Source organism: Perognathus longimembris, chromosome 11 (genome assembly GCF_023159225.1).
Source record: "Perognathus longimembris pacificus isolate PPM17 chromosome 11, ASM2315922v1, whole genome shotgun sequence".
NCBI classification, from domain to species: Eukaryota; Metazoa; Chordata; class Mammalia; order Rodentia; family Heteromyidae; genus Perognathus; species Perognathus longimembris.
Genome location: NC_063171.1, coordinates 5,047,274 through 5,070,237, shown reverse-complemented (window position 1 = coordinate 5,070,237; position 22,964 = coordinate 5,047,274). Strand labels below are relative to the sequence as shown.

General features: G+C 39.4%; 1 protein-coding gene across 3 annotated transcripts in view; it reads left to right on the top strand.

Annotated features, from left to right (window-relative positions):
* The window catches only part of Ccdc192 (coiled-coil domain containing 192), a 226,845-nt gene that overhangs the window by 46,768 nt on the left and 157,113 nt on the right, over positions 1 to 22,964 (top strand). For all 3 annotated transcript variants that reach the window (XM_048358139.1, XM_048358140.1, XM_048358141.1), the window contains exon 3: positions 12,625 to 12,732. In XM_048358139.1, the coding sequence (XP_048214096.1) occupies positions 12,625 to 12,732 (108 nt within the window). The remainder of the gene's footprint in view (positions 1 to 12,624; positions 12,733 to 22,964) is intronic.

Below are 22,964 nucleotides of genomic sequence, written 5' to 3'. Positions count from 1 at the left end.
CAATCTACAAGTAAAAAAAAATGCAAATGCCCAAGTTCTTCAAACTTGCAAATAAAAAGCCAAAGAAACATACAATATAAAAATTTAGATACAGGCATGAGGGACAAGGCAACAAACAGTACAAGAAATGTATCCAATGCCCAACGTATGATACTGTAACCTCTCTGTACATCAGTTTGATAATAAAAATTTGAGAAAAAAAATTTAGATACAATATTTACTTGTAAGTTTAACAAATAGTAAAAGTATTGATCAGCCATTATAGAGAAAAAGATAAGAAAATGGGTATTCTCATGTGTTGTTTGTGGATATGTTCACTGTAACAATATAACTTTAAGTATGTATCAAGTATATACTCTTTCAAAACCCTTAACTGTCTGGTTGTGGGTGGTTCACACCTATAATCCTAGTTAGCTTGGTGGCTGAGATCTGAAGATCACAGTTTGAAGGCAGTCTGGGCAGGGAAGTCTATGAGGCTTTGCTTTTCCAACTAACTCCCCCTCCCCCCCCCCAAAAAAAAAAAAGCCAGAAATGGAAGTGTGGCTGAAGTGGTAAAGCACCAATTTTGAGAGAAAAAACCAAAGGACATAACTTATGCCCTCAGTTTAAGCCCCTATACTGGTGTCTCCCCCCAATCCATTAACTGCTTATTCAATTGATCTTAAGAAAATACGTTCACAAAGATTTATTTCTTCCTTTCTTTGTACTAGGGGTTGAATTCAGGGCCTCATTCTTGCATTGTACCCATTCTTCAAGGTCCTCAGGCCTTTTGCTTTTAGTTTCTTTTTAAGATAGATTTTCACACTAACTTTGACAAGCTACCTTTGGACCAAAATCCTGCTACCTTCACCTCTTAAAGAAGTGGGATTATAGTTATATGGAATTCAATTAATTCATTTTTATCTTCCGATTTGGGCTGTAGTTCTCACATATAATAAAGTTTTTGATAAATATTTGATCAATTCTCATGTATGTGTTATTGAATAGCTGGGCATTTTGTGTTTTAAACTATAAGATACTTTAAACATGGTGTGAAAAGTGTTTGGAAAGACTAAGTCCTATTGTGCTTGCCCTACATTCCTAAGGAGAATGCTATAAATTCTAGAATGTCCTGCTTTTCCTAGGTACTATTATTGTTGGAATCTTCCTACAGATAGAAATATTTGTGTCTCAGAAGATGATGTTCTGAATCCTGTTCTCTTTTTCTCTGTCTTTGTCTTTCTGCCCATCTCTCTTTCTCTGTCTATGTCTCTCGGTCTCCCTCTCTCCCTTTCTCTATCTTATTCAGATGGGAGTGGATGGGAGAGGAATTGTACTTACTTGGCTGGTTTATGCAGCTGGTGCTCTACCAGTTGAGCCATGCTTCCAGCCTGGCATTCTGTTGGTTATTTTGGAGTTGAGATCTGCCCTAGCTACCTTCAAACCTAGATATTCCAGATTTCATCCTCCTGAGTCGCTGAGATTACAACCATGAGACACAGTCTCAATTTACTTCTCTTTTGCACATAGCAACATTTGACATTTTGCCTCCAAGTTGTTTCCATATCTTTTCTTACAATCATGTTACTGAAATTCTAGAAAAAAAAGTCTCCCATAATAATGTTTTATGTGACAGATTATCATGCAATTCTGACATTCAAGATGTCCAAATGAGTATAGGTGGTTTGTCATTTAAAACAAGCAGCCACCACACTTGCAAGACAATATGATAGAAATTAACTGTACAACTGGGGTCAGGGGATGGAAAGTGGGAGAAAATGAGGGAAGGGGTAACATGTATGTCAAGGCTATCTTATGTATGTCACAGTAATCCCTCTGTACATCACCTTGACAATAAAATTAAATTGAAAATAAAATAATCAGCCAAACAAAACTAGCAATATATTTAGTACCTACAAAGTAACTTTCAAATGATTCTTAGACCTAGTATACTAGGACAATAGCAATCATTTACCACCTGAATCACATAAACTCTTCTAACTTTTCTCATCATTTTTCAAATAATTTACAAAAGAATAAAGTCAAAGCAAAATAACCCTCCTTGACCATGAACCCTCATTGGAATAAAACTTGACCATAGCAAATCTCTTTGTTGTTGTTGCTGTTGGCTGTTAGGCTTGAACTCAATGCCAAGGAGCTGTCCCTAGCTGTTTTGTTCAAAGCTAGTACTCTACCACTTTAAGCCACAGCTCCACATCCAGAAAATTTCTTCATATGAAGTAAAAACACTGGGGCTCCTTGGCACAGGTCAAAACTTCCTAAGTAAAAATCCAGAAACATAACAAATCAAAGAAAGTCTGGATAAATGGGGTTGTATCAAACTGAGTTTCTGCATGGCAAAGGACAAAGCTAGTGAGGTAAATGGAAAGCCACAGAATGGGAGATTTTTACTATGCATAAGGACTTCATATCTAAAATATACTTAGAGCTCAAAAAGTTAGCCCCCCAATAAACAAGTCCGCAAAGAAACAACAACCTCATTAAAAATCATGGAGCTTATGTTTCTTTGGGTCTGGCTTACTTCACTTAATATGTTTTTTTTCCAAGTCTTTCCATTTCCTTACAAATGGGGCAAGGTCATTCTTTCTGATGGAAGCATAGAATTCCATTGTGTATATACTTACATTTTCTTGATCCATTCATCCACTGAGGGGTATCTGGGTTGATTCCATATCTTAGCTGTGGTATATAATGCTGCAATGAACATGGTTGTGCTGGTTGCTTTAGTATGGTCGTGTTTGTGAGTTAAAGGCTTAAAGAGAGATTTCTCTGAAGAAGAAATAAGAATGGCCAATAGACACATGAAGAATTGTTCAACATCTCTGCCCATAAAAGAAATGCAAACCAAAACAACACTGAGATTACACTTCACCCCAGTTAGAATGGCCATTATCAAGAAAAATAATAACAGATGCTGGTAGGGATATAGCCAAAAGGGAATGCTACTATACTGGTGAGAATATAAACCTGTTCATCCATTTCAGAAAAAAGTATGGAGGTTCCTCAAAGCACTAAACATAGAGCTCCCCTATCACCCAGCAATTTTACTCCTGGGCATTTATCCAAATGATTGTAAACCAGCCCACACTAATGCCACCAGCACAGCCATGTTCTTGCTTCCTTTCTCTCACACCCTATATCCAACCTGTAAACAAATTCTCTTGATTGTATCTTTAAAAGTTACCTAGAATTCAATTATTTTTTATTATTATTTTATTTTGACTTTCTGATAGTTAAATGGAGATAAGAGTCTCATAGACTTTCCTGCCAGGACTGGCTTCAAACCACAATCCTCAGATTTTTGGCTTTCTTAGTAGCTAGGAATACGGGTGTGAGCCACAAGTGCCTAGCCACCATTTTCTTTTTGTATTTTCTTTGGTCTTTAATTTTTAAGTAATGGTGGATTAATAACAATTCAAAATAATTCCTAGAATACATTGCAACACAAACTTCCATTTGAGGAAGTTAGTACCCTAAGATTCTACAATACACCTGGGATTTATAAAAAGATGCCAGTGGACAAGCAGATAATGGCAAGATGGAATTCATTTCATTCTGCCTTTGCAAGTACATGTCAGGAAAGATAAAAGAACGAAATATCAAATTTTATAAATGTAATTGCTCAATAAAGAAGCAAATTTGTAGTTGGTTCTAATAAACTCTGGTGGCATGAATTGTATTATTTAAAAGGCACCTGGCAAAAATTTGAGAAACTTAAAAAAAATTTTTCTTTCTTCTCCTATAGCTTCCATCTCACATGATAATTTTCTCTGCGAAAAAAAAAAATCTCATAAGAACCTCTTCTAATGGCTCTAGTCCATCTATCTCATTTCTGTATTCAGTCTCCTCTGTAGAGAGTTTCTTTAGCAAAAAGACAATAAAAAATTCTCCATGATCTTTATTACAGGTTGTGCTCTTAAATTATGCTATAAAGAACAACCAGGCAAGGTAGGGTTGCATAATATCATGATGACTACCTTTTAAGAGTTTCTAGTCCTTGTAATCAACTCCCAGGCTCTCTGAGGCTGTGAGAGGCGAATAGCAACACCACACAGAAGTGTAAAATCCACAGATTAAAAAGATGACTATGGCAGGGAATGTGGCTTAGTGGTAGAGTGCTTGCCCAGCATGCATGAGACCCTGGGTTAGACTCCTCAGTACCACATAAACAGAAAAAGCTGGAAGTGGCACTGTGGCTCAAGTGGTAGAGAGCTAGCCTTGAGCAAAAGAAACTCAGGGACAGTGCCCAGGCTCTGAGTCCAAGCCCCAGGACTGGCAAAAAAAAGATGATTATTATGATTGTTAAATATAATATTATTGTTGACTGTGCACTATCTATCCTAAGCAAGCATTTTCCTGCATTATTGCATTTTGTCATCACAGCAGTCCCAGAAGTTATTTACTTCCTTCTTATAAATAGGGAAATGGATACACAAATAATTAAATTACTATTCAAAGTCATATAAGCAATAAGTAATAATAACTTCACATTAGTCAGAGTCACACTTGAAATCAACAGAAGTAATTCTTGCTGGTATGAAGGGCAAAGTGGATGGCTGAAGAATAGAAGGTATTTCAGAGCTTCTTGAGGGGAGTTGGAGAGTCTGGTTTTTGGGAGCCTGGTAATGCATACATGTCCTCTGTCCTGAGCAGAAACCCTGAAACACTGTCCTGTTCCCTGAGTATCAGTTGCACCTCCACTTCCATATTCAGCCTCTAAAACCAGTATGACCCTGGGCCAGGTTCCATCCTACTGGCTATCTTTTTCTTGTCATATTGGAGTTTCTTATGCTGATGTGTCTGATTGGCAGAGCCTAATTCACCTGCCTAAATCTTGGCTACCAAAGATGCTTGAGAGGCACTGGTAGCTCACGCTTGTAATCCTAGCTGCACAGGAGGCTATGATTTGAGGATCATGATTTTAAGCTAGACCCTGCAGGAAAATCCATGAGACTCGTATCTCATATTAACCAGCAAAACATTGAAAGTAGAGCTGTGCCTAAAGTGGTAGAATGCCAGCCTTAAGTGAAAAAACAGAGATAGTTACTGAGTTCAAGCTCCAACCCCCAAAAATTCTGGGGAGGTTGTTCCTGGTTTCTCCCTTGAGACCTAGCACTAATTAAATGGGGAAATCTCCAAATAAGGAGAGATACTGGGCTGCCAGAGCCACATGGCCAATGTGCCCTGGCACAGATCAGATGAATAGAGGTGATGGTATCATTTCACAGATGGGCACAGGGAGGTTCACTGAGAAGCTTCTGTTGGCTGTGCTGTTCTGTGCCATTCTCCCTGGTGTTCTGGCCATGCCAAACTGCCAGGCCTAAGAAGAAGTGGAAATTTACAGCCAAGGCGGCCCCCTCCTTTCCTCTGCCTGGCTTATCATATTGGAATGGGCTATGGAAATTGCTGCTATGCTTTATCTGATACCAAAGGATGCATAACACATTTCTCCTTCAGATACTGGTAAAAAGGCTAGTCTGTACAAATGCCAGGATGGGAGGGCAGAAAAAGAGCAGAGTTTCTTAAACACATCAGGTTCAACTAAGGATTCCTTTGATAGATATTGAGAACATCGTTACTGGAGTGTGAACATTCTCGTCATTGTGTTCAAATTTTGGGGCTCTTGGAATTTTTTTATGTAAGTTTTAAAGGCCACTGGTTGAAACCAATTACCATTTCTCTGAACACTGTCAACAATAAGACATTCACTGCTGATTGTTTAAAGTTTAGAAAATTAATTTTGAAAACCCTCACTAAGACTCTACCACCTCACTCAGGAGCCAATCCCAACTCTCTCCTTCCTACAGCCATGTGTATTTCCTAAAACACTGGTGTATGATGGGAGAATGGACCATTGGTCAATATGTCCAAGCATTCAAGTAATCTAAATCTGTGAATGATGTAAAATTTGTCATCCTGCACCAAAATACTTTAACAAAACTGGAAAAGTACATCAAGTATCTATGATCCATTTAATTAAGAAATGATATTTTTGGTAGCTTCAAATTAAAGAAACAAATTATTTTTAAGCAAAATTACCTTTTTTTTTCTTTTTTCTTTTGTTGTTTTCCTTGCTCTAATTCTCACAGTTCTTTGAAGTAGACAACTAATGGTTGAGTTGGCTTTAAAATAGAGACTATTTTTTTCTCATTTCATGATATATTTGTTTCATCTATCTGTGTGTTACAGCCAAGTTTTTTATTTTGTTCGCCAGTACTAAGCTTTGAACTCAAGGCCTTGAACTCTCCCTTGGCTTTTTTTTTCTGCTCAAGGCTGGCACTCTACTACTTGAGCCACAGCTCTACTCCTGAGTAGATGGAGATAAGAGTTTCACAGATTTCTATGCCCCTGCTGGCTTCGAACCATGGTCTTCAGATTGCAGCCTTCTGAGTAGCTAGGATTATAGGTTGGAGCCACCAGCATCCAGCTACAATTTTTTTAAAAAAAAATTTAGCTTGAATTGTGGTAAAATGAATATTATTTCTACCATTTGAGCTTTTGAGTTGTATAGTTAAGCAGGGATAAGTATGGTTACATTGTTATGTTTTCCCGAACATTTTTATCTTTCAAAACTGAAACTCTATACCCATTCAACAACTCCCCATTGCTCCCTCTCCTTTATTATTTTTTAAAAAGAAATACAAATATCTGCTGCTAGCAAGATTACTTGGCTTTGTCTCTTTTTTCCGTTTTTTTTAATTGTGAAGAAAGCATACTTTCAGGGAAAATGTTTACTTTGTGAGCAAAAGGCAGGTTAATACTAATTTCTGTGGTTTCACTTTCTCAAACTAGACTTCCCTGGAAAGATATGTCTTAGTCTCCAGAGAAAGGATTTCTTTTGACATTGGAAAATTTCCTATATAAACTTGTAATAGAGACAGCAAAAGGATATTGATACATGAATGAGTGATTGGTGGAAATGTTGTGTTTTAAGAATAAAAACTAAAGCTGGAACATAAGATTCAAGAAATTCATAATTTGGGGTCACATGGATGGGACAGTGACCTGTGGGATTGGAGGTGTGGCTCAAGTGGTAGAGCATCAGCCAGTGACCAAAAGTATCAGATATCAAGTTACAGTCCTGGCCTTCATTTTTCAAATGCTCTTCAACAGTGGTGGAATTTGTTGTGTTCACATTTTTACTTACCAATCTGGTTTCTAAATAACTGTACTACATCCATATATAAATATACATACATATATATACATCTACATGTATGTGTATACATGTGTAGATACATATGAGTGAGATAATGGATTTATCAACATATCAGCATTTATTAGAACACTTCAGCTGTTGAAGCATTTTACCTGTGTTACTTGACTGATGATTATTTTGTTTTTACAACAAACACTTCCATCACCTGACCTCCTGGTCTTGATCTTGCTCTCTGTGTCCTGGCAGGTAGGACTTCCCTAAGGCTGTGGTCCCTGTCAGTGTCCCAGGCCCCAAACATGGAAAGTATTGCTCAATGAAGCCACTGTTTTAGCCTCTCAGCATGAAAGACTTGTCCCTCTGGTGTAATCACTTGCCTGGGCTGCCGAGCCTCTGATCAATCAACAGTTACATTTTGGGCTCTTTAAAATGCTCCAAAAAGTACTGTCTGGCCATTCTAGATGTGGCTCAGCAAGTTGGATCCATCAGAGACCTTGCACCAGTTCTCAAGGACAGAGGAAGTGTGTGTGGCTGAGTTAGAAGAGCAGGGTCATCTTAGGAAAGAGAAATAAAGATGCAAGAATAAGGAATGGAATACAAAGACAGCCCTGGGATAGCTTAGAGAAATCAAGGGGAAAAAAAACTTGAAAAAAAATATATTTGGGGGATGGGAATATGGCATAGTGGTAGAGAGTTTGCCTAACATGCACGAAGCCCTGGGTTCAATTCCTCAGCACCACATAAACAGAAAAAGTCAGGAATGGCACTGTGGCTCAAGTGGTAAAGTGCTAGCCTTGAGCAAAGTGAAGTTCAGAGACAGTGCCCAGGCCCCGAGTTCAAGCCCCCGGACTGGCAATTTCCCCAGTGCGGAATCTTTGCAATCAAAGACAATCTACTGTTACAATACCATATAGAGTTTGTTCAGTTCATAGCCCTGTAACCTACGTGTACATTTGTGTAACCATCTAGTGTTTCTACTATAGTCAAGGACTTCACTTAGGGTTCAATATTACTTACTATTATTTTAATTGTATCATCTTAACTATATGCATTTTAATTTATGTCTCGATATTTAAGTAGAAAATTTTAAGACCCAAAAGTCGATATTGTTGAATTGCTGGAATTTATTGTGTGGAAATCCATGTCCATATTTAATCCTTAGACAATATATACATATATTTTTTATATCAATAGATTAATAGATTGATATCTATTGATAGGTACAGATATAGATATATAGATATTTTTATCCATGACATAATACTTTTCATATTCACTCCTTCTTCTGTTGCCTTCCTTGCCTCCACTCCCTCTTTTCCCCACATACTTAAGACCGGCCCTTTACTTTCATGCATTTTCATCCCTCAGGATTTCACATATAAATGAGAATGTACCATACTTGTCAATGTGATTAGCATCTTTCACTGAGCATGATCATCTCTAGTTCCATCCATTCTCTTTCCTCCAAATGACATAATTTCATTCTTTTTTATAGCTGAGTAATAGTTCACATTTTCTTTATCCTTTCATCTATTGATGGGCACCTAAGTTCATATTTTGACTATTATGAATACAGCTGCAATATGCATAGGTGCACCATGTTCTCTGTTGTATTCTGTATTCGTTTTCCCCCCCAAAAGTGTCATGAAAGGATCATATGGTAGTTCTATTTTTAATCTTTTGAGGAAAGGTCTTGCTATTGCAAAGTGCTTGTCTGCAAAAACTGGTTCTCCTAAGGGAGCAGGGGAGGCAGAGGCAAATCTGAGAGCAGGTGGGATAGCTTTCAAGACCAAAACGCATAGATTGTAGCTGGGGTGAGGTGTAGAAGATAGATTTTGTATTCTCCACAGTTGGCTTAGGTCTCTCCTTATTCTATAGCACTTGACATTTCCCCATCTTTGCTGTATAAGAAAATCCTAGGTTTATTTAGTAACTTGTTTCATTTAGCTTTGACATTACAGTGCCTTTGTCTTATTGGAAAATGCTGCCTTTGGCTAGTGACATTTGGGTGTTTAAAGGTGTTTAATGGATTAGTGGATGAGTTGTTGAGTTTGTTCACAGATTTTTTTTCAATGTCCGCTTGAGATCAATATCTGACAAAAAGAGTTTCTCTGAAAATAACATTCTAGTTCAGGCATTCCCTATGCCGAGGGAATTGTTTCACCTCTTGACAATGCCCTCTATCTAAATGTTTCACAGCATGTAAGTATTTCCAAGTCTAAATACACTAAATGCTTTGAGGCTTGTTTTGTGGATCTACTCTTTTATTTAATTTTTATTTTTTTAGTCAAAGTTTCACTCAGCAGCCCAGATCAGGCTGGAAAACTCATTCCATAAAGCCTGGGTTGGCTCGGAACTTAGGATCTTCCTATTTTCAGTGTCCTGATTGCTGGGATTGCAGACATGTGGCATCACACAATATCTACTCCTGTAACTACTAAAATCATCCTGGGATTGAGAGAACCATTGCTCACGTTGCCCCTTAGTATCACCCTTGCACCTCCAGCATGTTCACCACTAATGGCAATGGGGTTTATTTTGAAGGGGGTGGTGGCAGGGGATTAAGATAAGTTTATTAAGAAGTTTATCGAAGCAGCATTTTGTAAGACCATAGCAAATGCTAAGAAGTTATGAGCTGGGGAAAATCATTACAAAACACAAAACAAGCTGTGGGCCAGGGAGGCCCATTAATCAGCCTCCAGCCAGCCACAGTTGTCATCCCTCTGGCAATGAAGTCTATGTGAAGACTATGGTGGAACAATCTAGAATGTGTAGCAATGGCTGCCACCACAGATACTCAGAACTGGCCAAGCAGAGTAGGAATGAAGGCTATGTAGCTGACAGGTTGATGATTTCCTAAACAGTTCCTAATTGCAATCTTTTGAGGGCGGTTGTGCAGCTGGACATGACAGGCCTTGGCTAAGAGAGAAGTTGGCTGTGAATCTTAGCAGCATAAATTTGCTTCATCCAATGGAAGTCCATTTTTGTTAGTGGCCAGCAGCAGAGACCCAAGACTCAGCATATACCACAAACCATTATAAGAACTGAGTGAGGGTTCTATTTCAATGGCTGGCCCCACTTTCCAGCAGATGGCTCCATTGTATCACCAGGAAATGCACACATATGTCAAGTTAATGGGGTTGTGATCAAAGGGAGAAACAAAACAGCCCTTAGCCCTTGAAAATGTGTAGAAACAGAGCTCCTTCTTGATGGGGTTAATTTCCAGCTGCTGGGACAGAGGGCACTTACACAGCAAACAGGACAGACCTGGGGAGGCCATGAAGTCAGAACATCAATACATTTCATTTTTTATATTTTCATATTGCTCTGTAGTTGTTGTCACATTAGCCATAGAATACGTAGAAAGTCACTGAGGTTCTATGGAACCCATAATAATTTCTGTATCAGTGCTGTACAGTCTGCTTGTAGCATAAGAAAAGCAACTTCAAAACAATTTTAAGAGGGAGCATGTATACACATATGTCTGCATTACATCAGTTAAGTTCTGGGAAAGAATGATCTGACTTTAACCCCGTGATGTGTTTGCTTTAGTAGCACTTTTGATACGAAGGTGAAAATGAGAGGAAACCAGGGCCGTCTTTCTCAAAATTCTTTTGTGATAGGTCAGTGTGAACTTGGTAGTGATTTAGGTAATAACCTTGCACTAGGGAGAAACACTGAGCCTTAGTTGTAAAGTAGAAGAGTTGTAGAGGAATCCGATTGTACAATGACTCAGAGTAGCATTCCAAAAGCTATCCTTTTTCATCACTCAATTTTTGCTTTCAAGTTCAACACTAAATTGTCAAATAAGATTGATTGTTGGTTTTAATTCAGAAAAGCAAGGATTAGGGCTGGGAATGTGGCCTAGTGATAGAATGCTTGTCTAGCATGCACGAAGCCCTAGGTTCGATTTTTCAGCACTACGTATACAGAAAAAGCTGGAAATGGTGGTGAGGCTCAAGTGGTAGAGTGGTAACCTTGAGCAAAAGGAAGCTAGGGACAGTGCCGGCCCTGAGTTCAGGCCCCAGGACTGGCAAAAAAAAAAAAAAAGAAAGAAAAGAAAAACCATTCCAAAAGCAATACTTACAAAACATTTGGTGTAAACCAACTGTACAACTCATGGGGGGGGGGGGGAAGGAAACTAAAAAAATTAAATTCCTCCAAAACAAAACCTCAAAGAACCAACAGCCTCCTCAACAAGTGGGCTTAAGACTTAAAAAGATACTTCTCTGATGAGGAAATGAGAATGGCCAAGAGACATATGAAAAAGTGCTCAACATCACTGGCCATAAAAGAAATGCAAATCAAAAAAACATTGAGATTCCATTTCACCCCAGTAAGAATGTCCTATATCAAGAAAACTAACAATAACAAATGTTGGAGGGGATGTGGCCAAAAGGGAACCCTACTTCATTGTTGGTGGGAATGTAAACTGGTTCAGCCACTCTAGAAAGCCATATGGAGATTCCTCAGAAGGCTAAGCATAGAGCTCCCCTATGACCCAGGAGCCCCACTTTTGGGCATCTACCCAAAAGATCACAAACAAGAACACACTAAAGCCACCAGCACAACAATGTTCATCGCAACACAATTTGTCATAGCTAGAATCTGGAACCAACCCAGATGCCCCTCAGTAGAAGAATGGATCAGGAAAATGTGGTACATATACACAAGGAATTTTATGCCTCTATCAGAAAGAATGACATTGCCCCATTTGTAAGGAAATGGAAGGACTTGGAAAAAATTATAGTAAGTGAAGTGAGCCAGACCCAAAGAAACATGAACTCTGTGGTCTCCCTCATAGGGAATAATTAGCACAGGACTAGGCTAGTCACAGCAGAGGATCACAAGAGCCCAATAGCTATACCCATATGAACACCAAAGATGATGCTAAGTGAAATGAACTCCATGTTATGGAAACGATTGTTATATCACAGTTGTAACTACTTTCAACGTCCCATGTGTATCTGTAGCTTCTATTATTGATGATGTTCTTGTATCACCTTCCTGTGGTTTTACCTACACTATCTCTGTATCTTATCTGAGTATACTGGAAACCATGTGTACAGGTATTAGAATTAGGAAACTGAAAGGGAATACCAAAATTGAGAGACACAGGGTAAAAAAGACAAATGATTACAAAAGCAATACTAGCAAAACTGTTTAGTGTAAATCTACTGAACAACTCAGGGGGGAAAGGGAAAGGGGGAGGGGGAAGGGGGGAATAAGGGAGGAGGTAACAAACAGTACAAGAAATGTATCCAATGCCTAACGTAACCGCTCTGTATATCAGTTTGACAATAAAAAAAATTTTTTTAAGTACGAAAAAAAGAAAAGAAAAGGAAGAAAAAGAAAAGGAAGGATTAATGTGATCCTATTAATTAAGCCAATCCACAGTTGATAAAATTGTTCAAAATGTGCTCAGAAAACTGTCCAATTGAAAGTAATACTTGGTTATTGTTTTAAAGAAAGAGTCGTTGGATACTGGACAGGTAACACTGACTTCGGCCCAGCTCAAGTACTTGGAAATTTGCCTGAAGGAAGCAGAAGAAAAGGCTAAAGCTTTAACACAACAGGTAATACCTGCCACAGGAGCTAAAGATACAGACTCCTCAGTGCACAGCATGGAAAGTGAATGTCTGAGATATTTTAGCCTCTGTCTTGTGGGCTCCCACATGCACTTTGACATACACACATACACACACACACACACAGAGTTGTCCATGCATACACACACATATGCACAAATGCACACACATACACATGCACATTTGTGCTCCCATATGCATGCACACACAATAAAGGAACATGCAAACACATGTACACACATACCACACGTACTCATATACACAAGCACAAATATAATATTCTTTGTAAATCTAACCATACTTACTTTAGTAGGTATGAGATTTTTCAGCCTTTAACTTTTTATACATTTACATTTTCTTTGATATTTCTTTTCACTCACCACAGCCATAAGTTAGGCAATCCTGCCTGAGGTACCTGGATTTCCTAAGAAAGGCCTATCTGTATTTATAAGGAAATAAACCCAAAGGTAGAAATAAAACCTATAGGAATTACACAGAGTAATTTTCATAAACTATTTGAAAACAGCTTACTTGGGAAAGTGGCTCTCAAATATTGACTTCCTTCTCAGATTTTGAAGACTCTTGGAGGCCAAGCAGGTCACAATGTGGAGCTTGGTCCGTGTCATCAGCTTGGGGACTGTAAAAGTTGTGGGTGTCCTTCATGGGTGGCAGGTCCCTGACTGTAGCTATCAGAACAGCTCAGATCAAGCAGCTGAGCCATTTCCCAATGATATTACTAGTGTGAAATGTTTGTTATTACCCCCACTCCTCCTGCCAAACATCAAAGCTTCCCAGAGCTGGATTCCAGCCCAGTGCTGAGGGCCACCAAAAACTCACTCTTAGGGGAAGTCAGTGGAGAGAAAAGGAAAGAGGAGGCCTCAGTATATTAGCATGCTTTATAATTCCCCATGGATTGGTACATTTGGGTGAGAATATATGTTAGAGATGTTAAGAAAAGAGTTTCTGCAGTTTTTAGAATGGCTTTTTATCATCTTCAAGTAGTAGTACAAAGGGCTTTCAATTCAGCATGTCAGTTTGTGAGTACAACACATCTTGACCAATGTCATCCCTTCTTCATTCTCCCTGATCTTTCCCAATCCCATCCATCCCCTCAATTTTCTTGGTCCTATTGAATGTTATCATTATCACTACATTCACCTACCCTCTCCACTGGTCTATCTCCCTCCCTTTGACCTCATCCTCCCAATAACAAGGGTGTTGTAGTTCTTGGTAGTCATTTTATTAAATTGCAAGTTAATTGTTCAAAGGTGTTGCACCACTGGTCTCCTCCCCTGCATAATAAACCATTTGACAGGAGCATTTGACAAAATTTTTCTGCAGGAACCAGGGGAAATAAGAACTTGTGCTGTGAGGCAAGAGCTCCAATTTGCATGTGATGGAGTGTGCAGCCATTGTTCTTTGTGCTTGACACAAAGAAGTGGATCAGTCTCTTTTCAACTTACAAAAATGTGTAGTTAACTTCAGGGTGTGTTTATTGCTTGCCACTAAATGTGACTACTGCTGGGGCTCACCAGGGGATGTTTGCCTACTAATAAAAGAAAGTTTCCATTTCAGATCTATGTTCTGGCTCAAGATTTCCAACTGATTTTATGTTTGTTTTGTCTGAAACATGAAAGCAAACCTCAGTCTGTGGCAGAATTATGAATTACACAAAAAATAGTGATATTGAACCTTAGCCACCAGGATATAGATACACACATGTGTGTGTGCAAACATTCTCTCTCACACACACACAATTTAAGAATTTCAAAGCTTCCTATCTGGGAAGGATTTTTGAATGATTGACTAAAATGAGCATTCCCAGTGCTGAGATATAGGCTTTTTTTTTTTTTTTTTACACTTGCATGACTTCTATTATTTCTTATTCAATTAAGTCAAATTCCTTTAAAAAATGAAATAATTGTGTTCAATACAAATAGTCCCTCATATTTAGGACTGGATGACCCTTTTCCATAATACCAAACAATTAGATGTACGCTTTCAACCTTTAGCAGATTAAGTGTATGAACTGGAAATTGGATTTCACTTCATTTCTTTGTACTTTTGGATAGGAAGGCAGGCTTCTCTCACAAAATAGCTCCAGGAAAACAGAATCGCTAAAGGTGATGGAGAGAAATTGTGGGTATTTTCTTGACTTTAATATGAATCTCACAATAACATTGTGTTTATGGGCTTTGTGTGTTAATGTTCTAAAACATAGTTCTGGAAGGTTCTGATTTGCATAACTGAGTGAACTTAATTAGAAGTTGGCAATGATTTGAGTAAAAGGAAAATATGATGTTGAAGAGCACATTGCAGGCATTTTCAATATTACATTTTTTAATTAAGTTGGGCATTTTATGGGACTTGGCTGCCTCCTCTGCTGCTATTGAAACCCATCAACCAGTTTTCAAAGCATTTAACCCTGAGATTTTTTGCTTGCTTTCTCAAGTTTTTAGTCTAGCTTTATCCTTGAAAAGATAAAAAGTGTAATAAGCAGCATCATGTGGCTCATTTTCAAATGTCAATTGATGTTTTAAAAACAGATAGGCAGGAGGGAAGATGGCGCCGGCACAATAGGGAGGCACCCCAACTCGCTCCAACTGAATAGTGAGCTGGGAACTCCAGCACCAAACACCCCATCAAGAATCCAACAAACTCAACAACCAGAAGCAACAGAGAAACACAGGAAATGAAAAAGAACTTAAAAAGTAGAGCCTATAACCTGCACGGAGCTGGAAAATCTCTGGAGTATTACCCCCCCACACAACCCCCCCCCCCCCCCCCGCTGACACCGGCCTGAACAAGGCCAGGCTGGGAAAGAACCCGGCACCGGCAAATAGGACTGCAGACCATCAGCGACCATAGAAGCAACAGCCAAAAAGTCACGCCAGGAGTACAGAGCCCAGACAGCAGGAGCTCCACAGACCCCAGATGGAGCGCAGACTGACCGAGACAGATGGTGGTGCGGGACCAGAGGTGCGGGACCTAATGACTGGGAACAGACAACAGCAGGGGAACCGGCAGTGCAGACAGGGAGAGCCGGGACCGCCACCACCAAACGACTTACTTTTGAGACAAAAGCCTGCCTGTTGTCTGACCCAGTGGTGGATGGGAAGCCATACCTGGGTAGGATTTCTTCCAGGATCTTCTTAGCCACTACATTCGCAGTCTCATGCTTTGTTGGATAGGCTGCAACCCATCCTGAAAAGGTGTCTACAAAAACTAGCAAATATTTGTAATTTCTGTGAAATCTACTTCCCAATACACACCTGGCCTATTCCCACAGAGGCGAGCTCCTTTAGTAATCTGTTCATTGGGGGCATTGGCAAGCTGACAGGTCTTGCCATTTTTAACAATATACCTTAGCAGGCCTTTAACAGATCTCAATAAGGACACAATCTCAGGTCTACAAACTTTCTTTACTAAACAGATGTATCAGCTTAAAATTCTCACTGCCAGTCAGAGCTTTGAGTAAAAGCGAAACCAAGGGCACCACCTACAGATCTCCAGATGGGCAAATCACAAAGAAATATTACAAATTTTATGAAAGGTCAAGCCAACTCGCCAGCTCCAAAAAGTAGTACGACTGAAGAGGAGATGGAGAATAAAAAAACAACTGAGGCTATGATAGCAGAAATGATGGAAAGCCTCAGGATCGAATTCAGAAAACAATTCCAGGAGTTTAGAATGGAAGTCTCGAAGGACCTTCAGGAAGTCAAGAAAGAAATGGAAGCAAAAATGGATACAGTGCAAACCTCCGTTAAAGAAGACCTTAACATGCGAAATGCATGAAAAAATAGATTTAAAATACAACTCTTTAAAGGAAGAAATTTTCATTATCAGAGTTGATCTGGCAACCATAAATAGCTCCCTGACATCCATAAACTCCACACTTGAAGCCACACAAAGAATTGATCATATTGAATCCTGAATCTCTCTTTTGGACTATGATGCAGCCGGTAAGGACCAGAATATTACCACACTCCAAGAAACGGTAAAACTCCAGGGCAGACTAATCCAGGAGCTAGTGGTCAAAGACAAGAGATATAATCTGCCCATAATTGGAATAGAAGAAGGAGCCAAATACCAGAGCAGAGGGCTTCAACATATTTTCAATAGAGTTACTGCAGAAAACTTCCCCAATCTCACAAGAGACTTCACCCAGGTAACTGAAGCCTGTAGGATGCCTGGCAGACCAGACCTTAGAAAATCCTCACCCAGGCACATAATAATCAGGACTTCAGATCTCAAGAATAAAGAGCAAATTTTGAATGCAGCCAAAGTGAAGAAAGAGATATATTACAATGGGAAAAGGATCAGGATCACAGCAGACCTCTCCACACAAACCTACCACGCACAAAGAGCGTGGAAGAACACAGTCCAAGTCCTCCAGGGCAACAATTGCCAACTCAGAATTAAATATCCAGCAAAACTAGAATTCATCTTTGAGGGAAAAACCAGATCTTTCCATAGCAAAGAGGATCTAAAGGAGTAGGTGAATAAAAAACCAGCTTTACAGCAAATTCTAAGAGGGGAACCCCACCCAACAGAAAATGTACAGGACCCCCAGACAGAAACAGAAAGAAAATACAATAGCCAGAGCCCAACAGAAAGAGCAGCTCACTAAAGAAAAGAGAAAAAAAAAAAAAGGAGAGGAAAAACAGCCTAACAAGAAAATGGAAAGGGAAAAAACACTCTTATCCTTGATCTCTTTGAATATAAATGGTATAAACTCTCCAATAAAGAGGAGCAGACTGACAGAGTGTATCCGTAAACAAAAAGTTGCCATCTGTTGTCTTCAATAGACCGATCATACAGCAAGGGATAAAAACAGGCTCCGAATGAAAGGATGGAGCAAGATCTTCCAAGCAAACGCACCTACCAAAATGGCAGGAGTAGCCATCCTGACCTCAGACAAGCTGGACAGACCCCTCGCAAGACTTACAAAAAAAAGAAGAGAAGAGACTCATATATGTAAAATCAGAGACTCCACTAGAAAAATTACAACAAATACACACGACATTCAAACAATCATAAGGAAGTATTTCCAGAACCTCTACTCACTAAAAAACAGTAATTTTAAAGAAATGGATCAATTCTTAGAGAAGTATAAACTGCCAAAACTGAATCAAGAAGAAATAAAACAACTAAATAAACCAATAACTTACAGTGAGATACAGGGGGTAATCAAGAGCTTCCCAGCAAAGAAAAGCCCAGGCCCAGATGGATTCACCAATGAATTCTATAAAACCTTTTGTGAGGAGCTAATACCAATACTCCTCAAACTCTTTCGCGAAATAGAAACAGAGGGAGAAATCCCAAACTCATTCTATGAAGCTAATATTATACTTATCCCCAAACCAGGCAAAGACCCAGCAATGTACAAACAGAAAAGGAAATTATGGAAACAATTCCATTTACAGTAGCCAAAAAAAGAATAAAGTACCTAGGGATCAACTTAACCAAGGACGTGACAGACCTATTTAATGAGAACTATAAAAATCTAATAAGGGAAATCAAAGAAGACACAGGAGATGGAAAGACCTCCCATGCTCATGGGTAGGCAGAATCAATATAGTGAAAATGGCCATATTGCACAAATTGCTATACAAATTCAATGCAATTCCTATCAAAATCCCAGTCACATTCTTCACTGAAATAGAGAAAGCAATCCATAAATTCATATGGAACAGCAAAAGACCTAGAATAGCCAAAGCAATTCTAGGCAAAAAAAAGCAGTGCAGGAGGTATCACAATACCAGACTTCAAGCTCTACTACAGGGCCATCATAACTAAAACAGCCTGGTATTGGTATAAAAACAGATCAGAAGATCAATGGATTAGAATTGAAGACCCAGAAATAAAACCGCACTCTTACAGTCAGCTGATATTTGACAAAGGAGCTAATGACATACAATGGAATAAACATAGCATCTTCAACTACTGGTGCTGGGAAAACTGGGCAGCCATATGCAGAAAACTCAACGTAGACCCAAGCCTATCACCATGCACCAAGATCAACTGAAAATGGATCAAGGACCTCAATATCAGACCTGAATCCTTGAAACTACTGAAGGACAGAGTAGGAAAGACGCTAGAACTTATAGGCACAGGAAGGAACTTCCTGAATAGAGTCCCAGGGGCACAACAAATAGGAGAGAGATTCGACAAATGGGACTACTACAAATTAAAAAGTTTATGCACAGCTAAGGGCATAGCCACCAAAACAGAAAGACAGCCAACCATATGGGAAAGGATCTTTACCAGCACAGCAACAGACAAAGGCCTAATATCTGTCATCTACAGAGAACTCAAAAAACTAATCCCATCCAAGCCCAGTAAACCAATTATTAAATGGGCAAAGGAGCTAAAGAGAGACTTCACAAGAGAAGAGATAAAAATGGCAAAGAAACATATGAGGAAATGTTTAACATCCCTGGTAGTAAAGGAAATGCAAATAAAAACAACCCTGAGATACCACCTTACTCCAGTTAGAATGGCCTATACTTTGAACTCAGGCAACAACAAATGCTGGAGGGGGTGCGGGGAAAGAGGAACCCTTCTCCATTGTTGGTGGGAGTGCATATTAGTACAACCACTTTGGAGAACAGTATGGAGGTTCCTCAAAAAGCTCAACATAGACCTACCCTATGACCCAGCCATACCACTCCTAGGCATCTATCCTGAACAACAGGCCTCAAGTTATCAAAAAGACATCTGCACATCCATGTTCATTGCTGCATAATTCACAATAGCCAAAATATGGAAACAACCTAGATGCCCCTCCACAGATGAATGGATCCAAAAAATATGGTACCTATACACAATGGAATACTACATAGTGATTAGGAATGGTGAAATATTGTTATTCGCAGGGAAATGGTCAGAACTTGAACAAATAATGTTGAGTGAGACAAGCCTAGAACACAGAAAACAAAGGGGCATGATCTCCTTGATATATGACTGTTAAGGTGGGGGGAGGAGGAGACAGTAAAGACCAGGTCTGTGAAGCCAAAAACTTTATGTCAAATGGTATTTCCCACAGGTTTGGGTCAGCGACCCTACATTATGTAACTAAAACCATACAACTATTCAACATATAAAGGTCAAAAATATACCTCTCCGTTTATCACAATAGCTCAAAAGCTATGTATGTAAGCTCATATAAGACAAGGATAAGCAAACCCTATTGTCAACATTACATTTAAAGCCCTAGGTGAATTTCCTTTGGCATAGGCCACGTGGCTACTGTATATGTTTTTGGTACACTGTGTATTGTATATATGTCTACCTGACCTAGGGAAGGGAAAGAAAAACAGAGTGTAAGATATCACAAGAAATATACACACTGCCCTACTATGTCACTGTACCCTTTTGCACAATACCTTGTCAAAAATTTGTTTAATTAATAAACTATAAAAAAAAAAAACAGATAGGGAAAGGCACACAAGTGACCTTTCTTAAGAAAGTTAGCTACAACTGTTCAGAAGGGAACAGAATGGAGATCTGTCTCCAACAATCAAACATTTGTCCACTGGGTGCCACTGTCTTCCTTACCAGGCTCTACCATGAAGCAACAATAGTGAAAGATTTTTTTTTGTCATTAACAAACATGACTCTGTGTGCATGTACGTGTGCATGTGTCTGTGTCTTTGTGTACCTGTGTGAGTGAATGTTTTTAACCTACTTGCATGTGTTAAGACACTTTTACATGTCATTAATTAGGATTGATTACAAGCATGCTGGATTGCTAGCTGGCTTTCACAAATAACCCAAGTAATGCATGTTGTTCTGTAGCTTAACTCTGGCTTAGGTGGAAAGACTGGGCTGAAGGAGAAGAAGAAATGACAAGTCAAAGATTTGCATTGGAATGAAGGAGTGGAGGCTCACAGTATTGTGGACCTTGCCTCTGAGAAAGGGGAAATGTTTGCTGTTATCCAAAACCTGACCTCTTGGCTTTGCTTTCTGGAGAACCCAGAATTAACTCAGAATGGGAAGTACAGAAGCCTTGATTGTCATATACACTAAGCATTTGATACTCCCATGCCTCACTTTACATAAATTTATTTTTTTAATGAGAAAGAGGGAAACAAAGAAACAATAAAAACACCAGGATGTGGTAATTTTCCCCTGGTGAGATCTGCAGTCAGCTCTGGTTATCAATTGTTCTCTATTTCTCTGTAGTCATGTTACTATTGCCATAAAAGGAACATTCGATCAGGATGCTTTACAGTCAAGACATATAATCTGAGGTTGTCAAGGCTGTGAAAAAATAACTGCAACACTTCAGCTGGCTGAAGTGAGAAAGGGTCATCCCATTCCAGCTCATGTCCTGGGTATTTGTAACTCCAAATGTCTCCACAATTGATGTAGGAAATACTTGATTATATTTCCTATAGGTTAAATTCAGTGAGAAGAAAACCATATTCTTGGGAAATGAGTAGTACATAGAGAAAAAGAAAGGGGCAGGGGGCAAAAAACAATATAAAAGTGTTTAATAACAATGTAAAAATATCTGGACCCTGGGTGGGCTCATACCTGTAATTGTAGCTATTAGAGGGGCTGAGATCTGAGGATCGAGGTTCCAAGCTGGCCCAAGTAGGAAAGGCTGTGAGATTCCAATTAACCACTTAAAAAAATGGAAGTGGAGCTGTGTCTCAAGTGGTAGAGTGTTAGCCTTGAGCAGAAAAGCTCAAGGATAGCACCTGCTAGGGCTTGGGTTCAAGCCCATGACCACCACCACCACCACCACCACCACCACCACCACCACCAACAACAACAACAAAGTGAAAGAAAGAAGAAAAGTACCATTTTTGGAGATGCTCATAAAAAGTAGCTTTTGCCTTTGTGCTAGCTGCTATTACCAGTAGATGTAGGAAAAGCCAGCAACTATTATTTAGGGCCACACAAGCAGATTGACCCTATGGCTTTTCTACAGAGAAATTCTAAGAAGATGCCAAGCAAACCAGAAGTTTCACAATGAAATACGAATGTCGACAGCTCAGGGGAGAGCTCACCAGGCAATACTCCTGTTAGCAGGGGGTCCTCCCACTTACTAAGGACTTCTGGTTTTCCTGCTCTAAACTGGAAACTTCAGGCTTTTGTTTCTGTTCTGTTTGCTAGCCTTAAGACTTTGGGTATTTCACTGTATGTCCCTAGCTGTTGTTGTATCTAAGATAAGCAGTTAAACATACTATTATGGGGTAATCATAGAATTCTGATGAGATAGATAGCTGTGTCTCAGTAGATGCTATGATCTGCATAACTGTGTCAACTTGAAAACCATGCCTCTCAATCTAACCTCCAATATCATGGCATTTGAAAGTAGAGTATTTGGGAAGTAGTTAGATTACAAGGGTGGAGGGTTGGTGCCTGAGAGGCCTGAGAGAGCTCCTTTGCCCTTCTACCATGCGCACAGAGAAGAAAGGTGCCATCTGTGAAGCAGGTATGGGCTCTTTCTAGACACTCCATCTGTTGGCGCCTTGATTGTGACTCACAAGAACTGTCAGACATAGACTTCTATTGTCTATAAGGGACTCCACATATGACATTTTGTCCTATCAGCCAGGATGGACTGTACAGAAGGGTCTCAATGGACATTCCATCAAGATTCAATTTATCTTGAATGTTATCCATGTCTTAACAGACATGTATCATTCTTTTCATGTCTTGGGCCACATAAATTATTCACAACTCTCTTCAACCACAAAAATGGTATATATGTGTGTGTATATGTATGTGGTATATGTGTGTGTGGTATATATGTACAGGTATGTATAAGAAATTACTTTCCTTGCTAATGTCTCTCAAAACATTCACAGGATGGCACGGATTCTGTCACAGCCACAGTTCTCCCACTCTCAGTCTTGTTTCTCTCAATCACTAAAACACCCCTGTCGGCCTGCTTCCCCAGTCATGCATCCCTTCTCTTAAAGTAGTCGGCTATTACACTCACTTTCTCTTCTATCCTTTCTCAGCTCTTCTTTTAGTGAAGTATTAGTTCACTTTTTTTTTTTTTTGCCAGTCCTGGCGCTTGAACTCAGGGCCTGAGCACTGTCCCTGGCTTCTTTTTGCTCAAGGCTAGCACTCTACCATTTGAGCCACAGCGCCATTTCTGGCTTTTTCTATATATGTGGTGCTGATGAATCGAACCCAGGGATTCATGTATATGAGGCGAGCACTTTACCACTAGGCCATATTCCCAGTCCCCTAGTTCA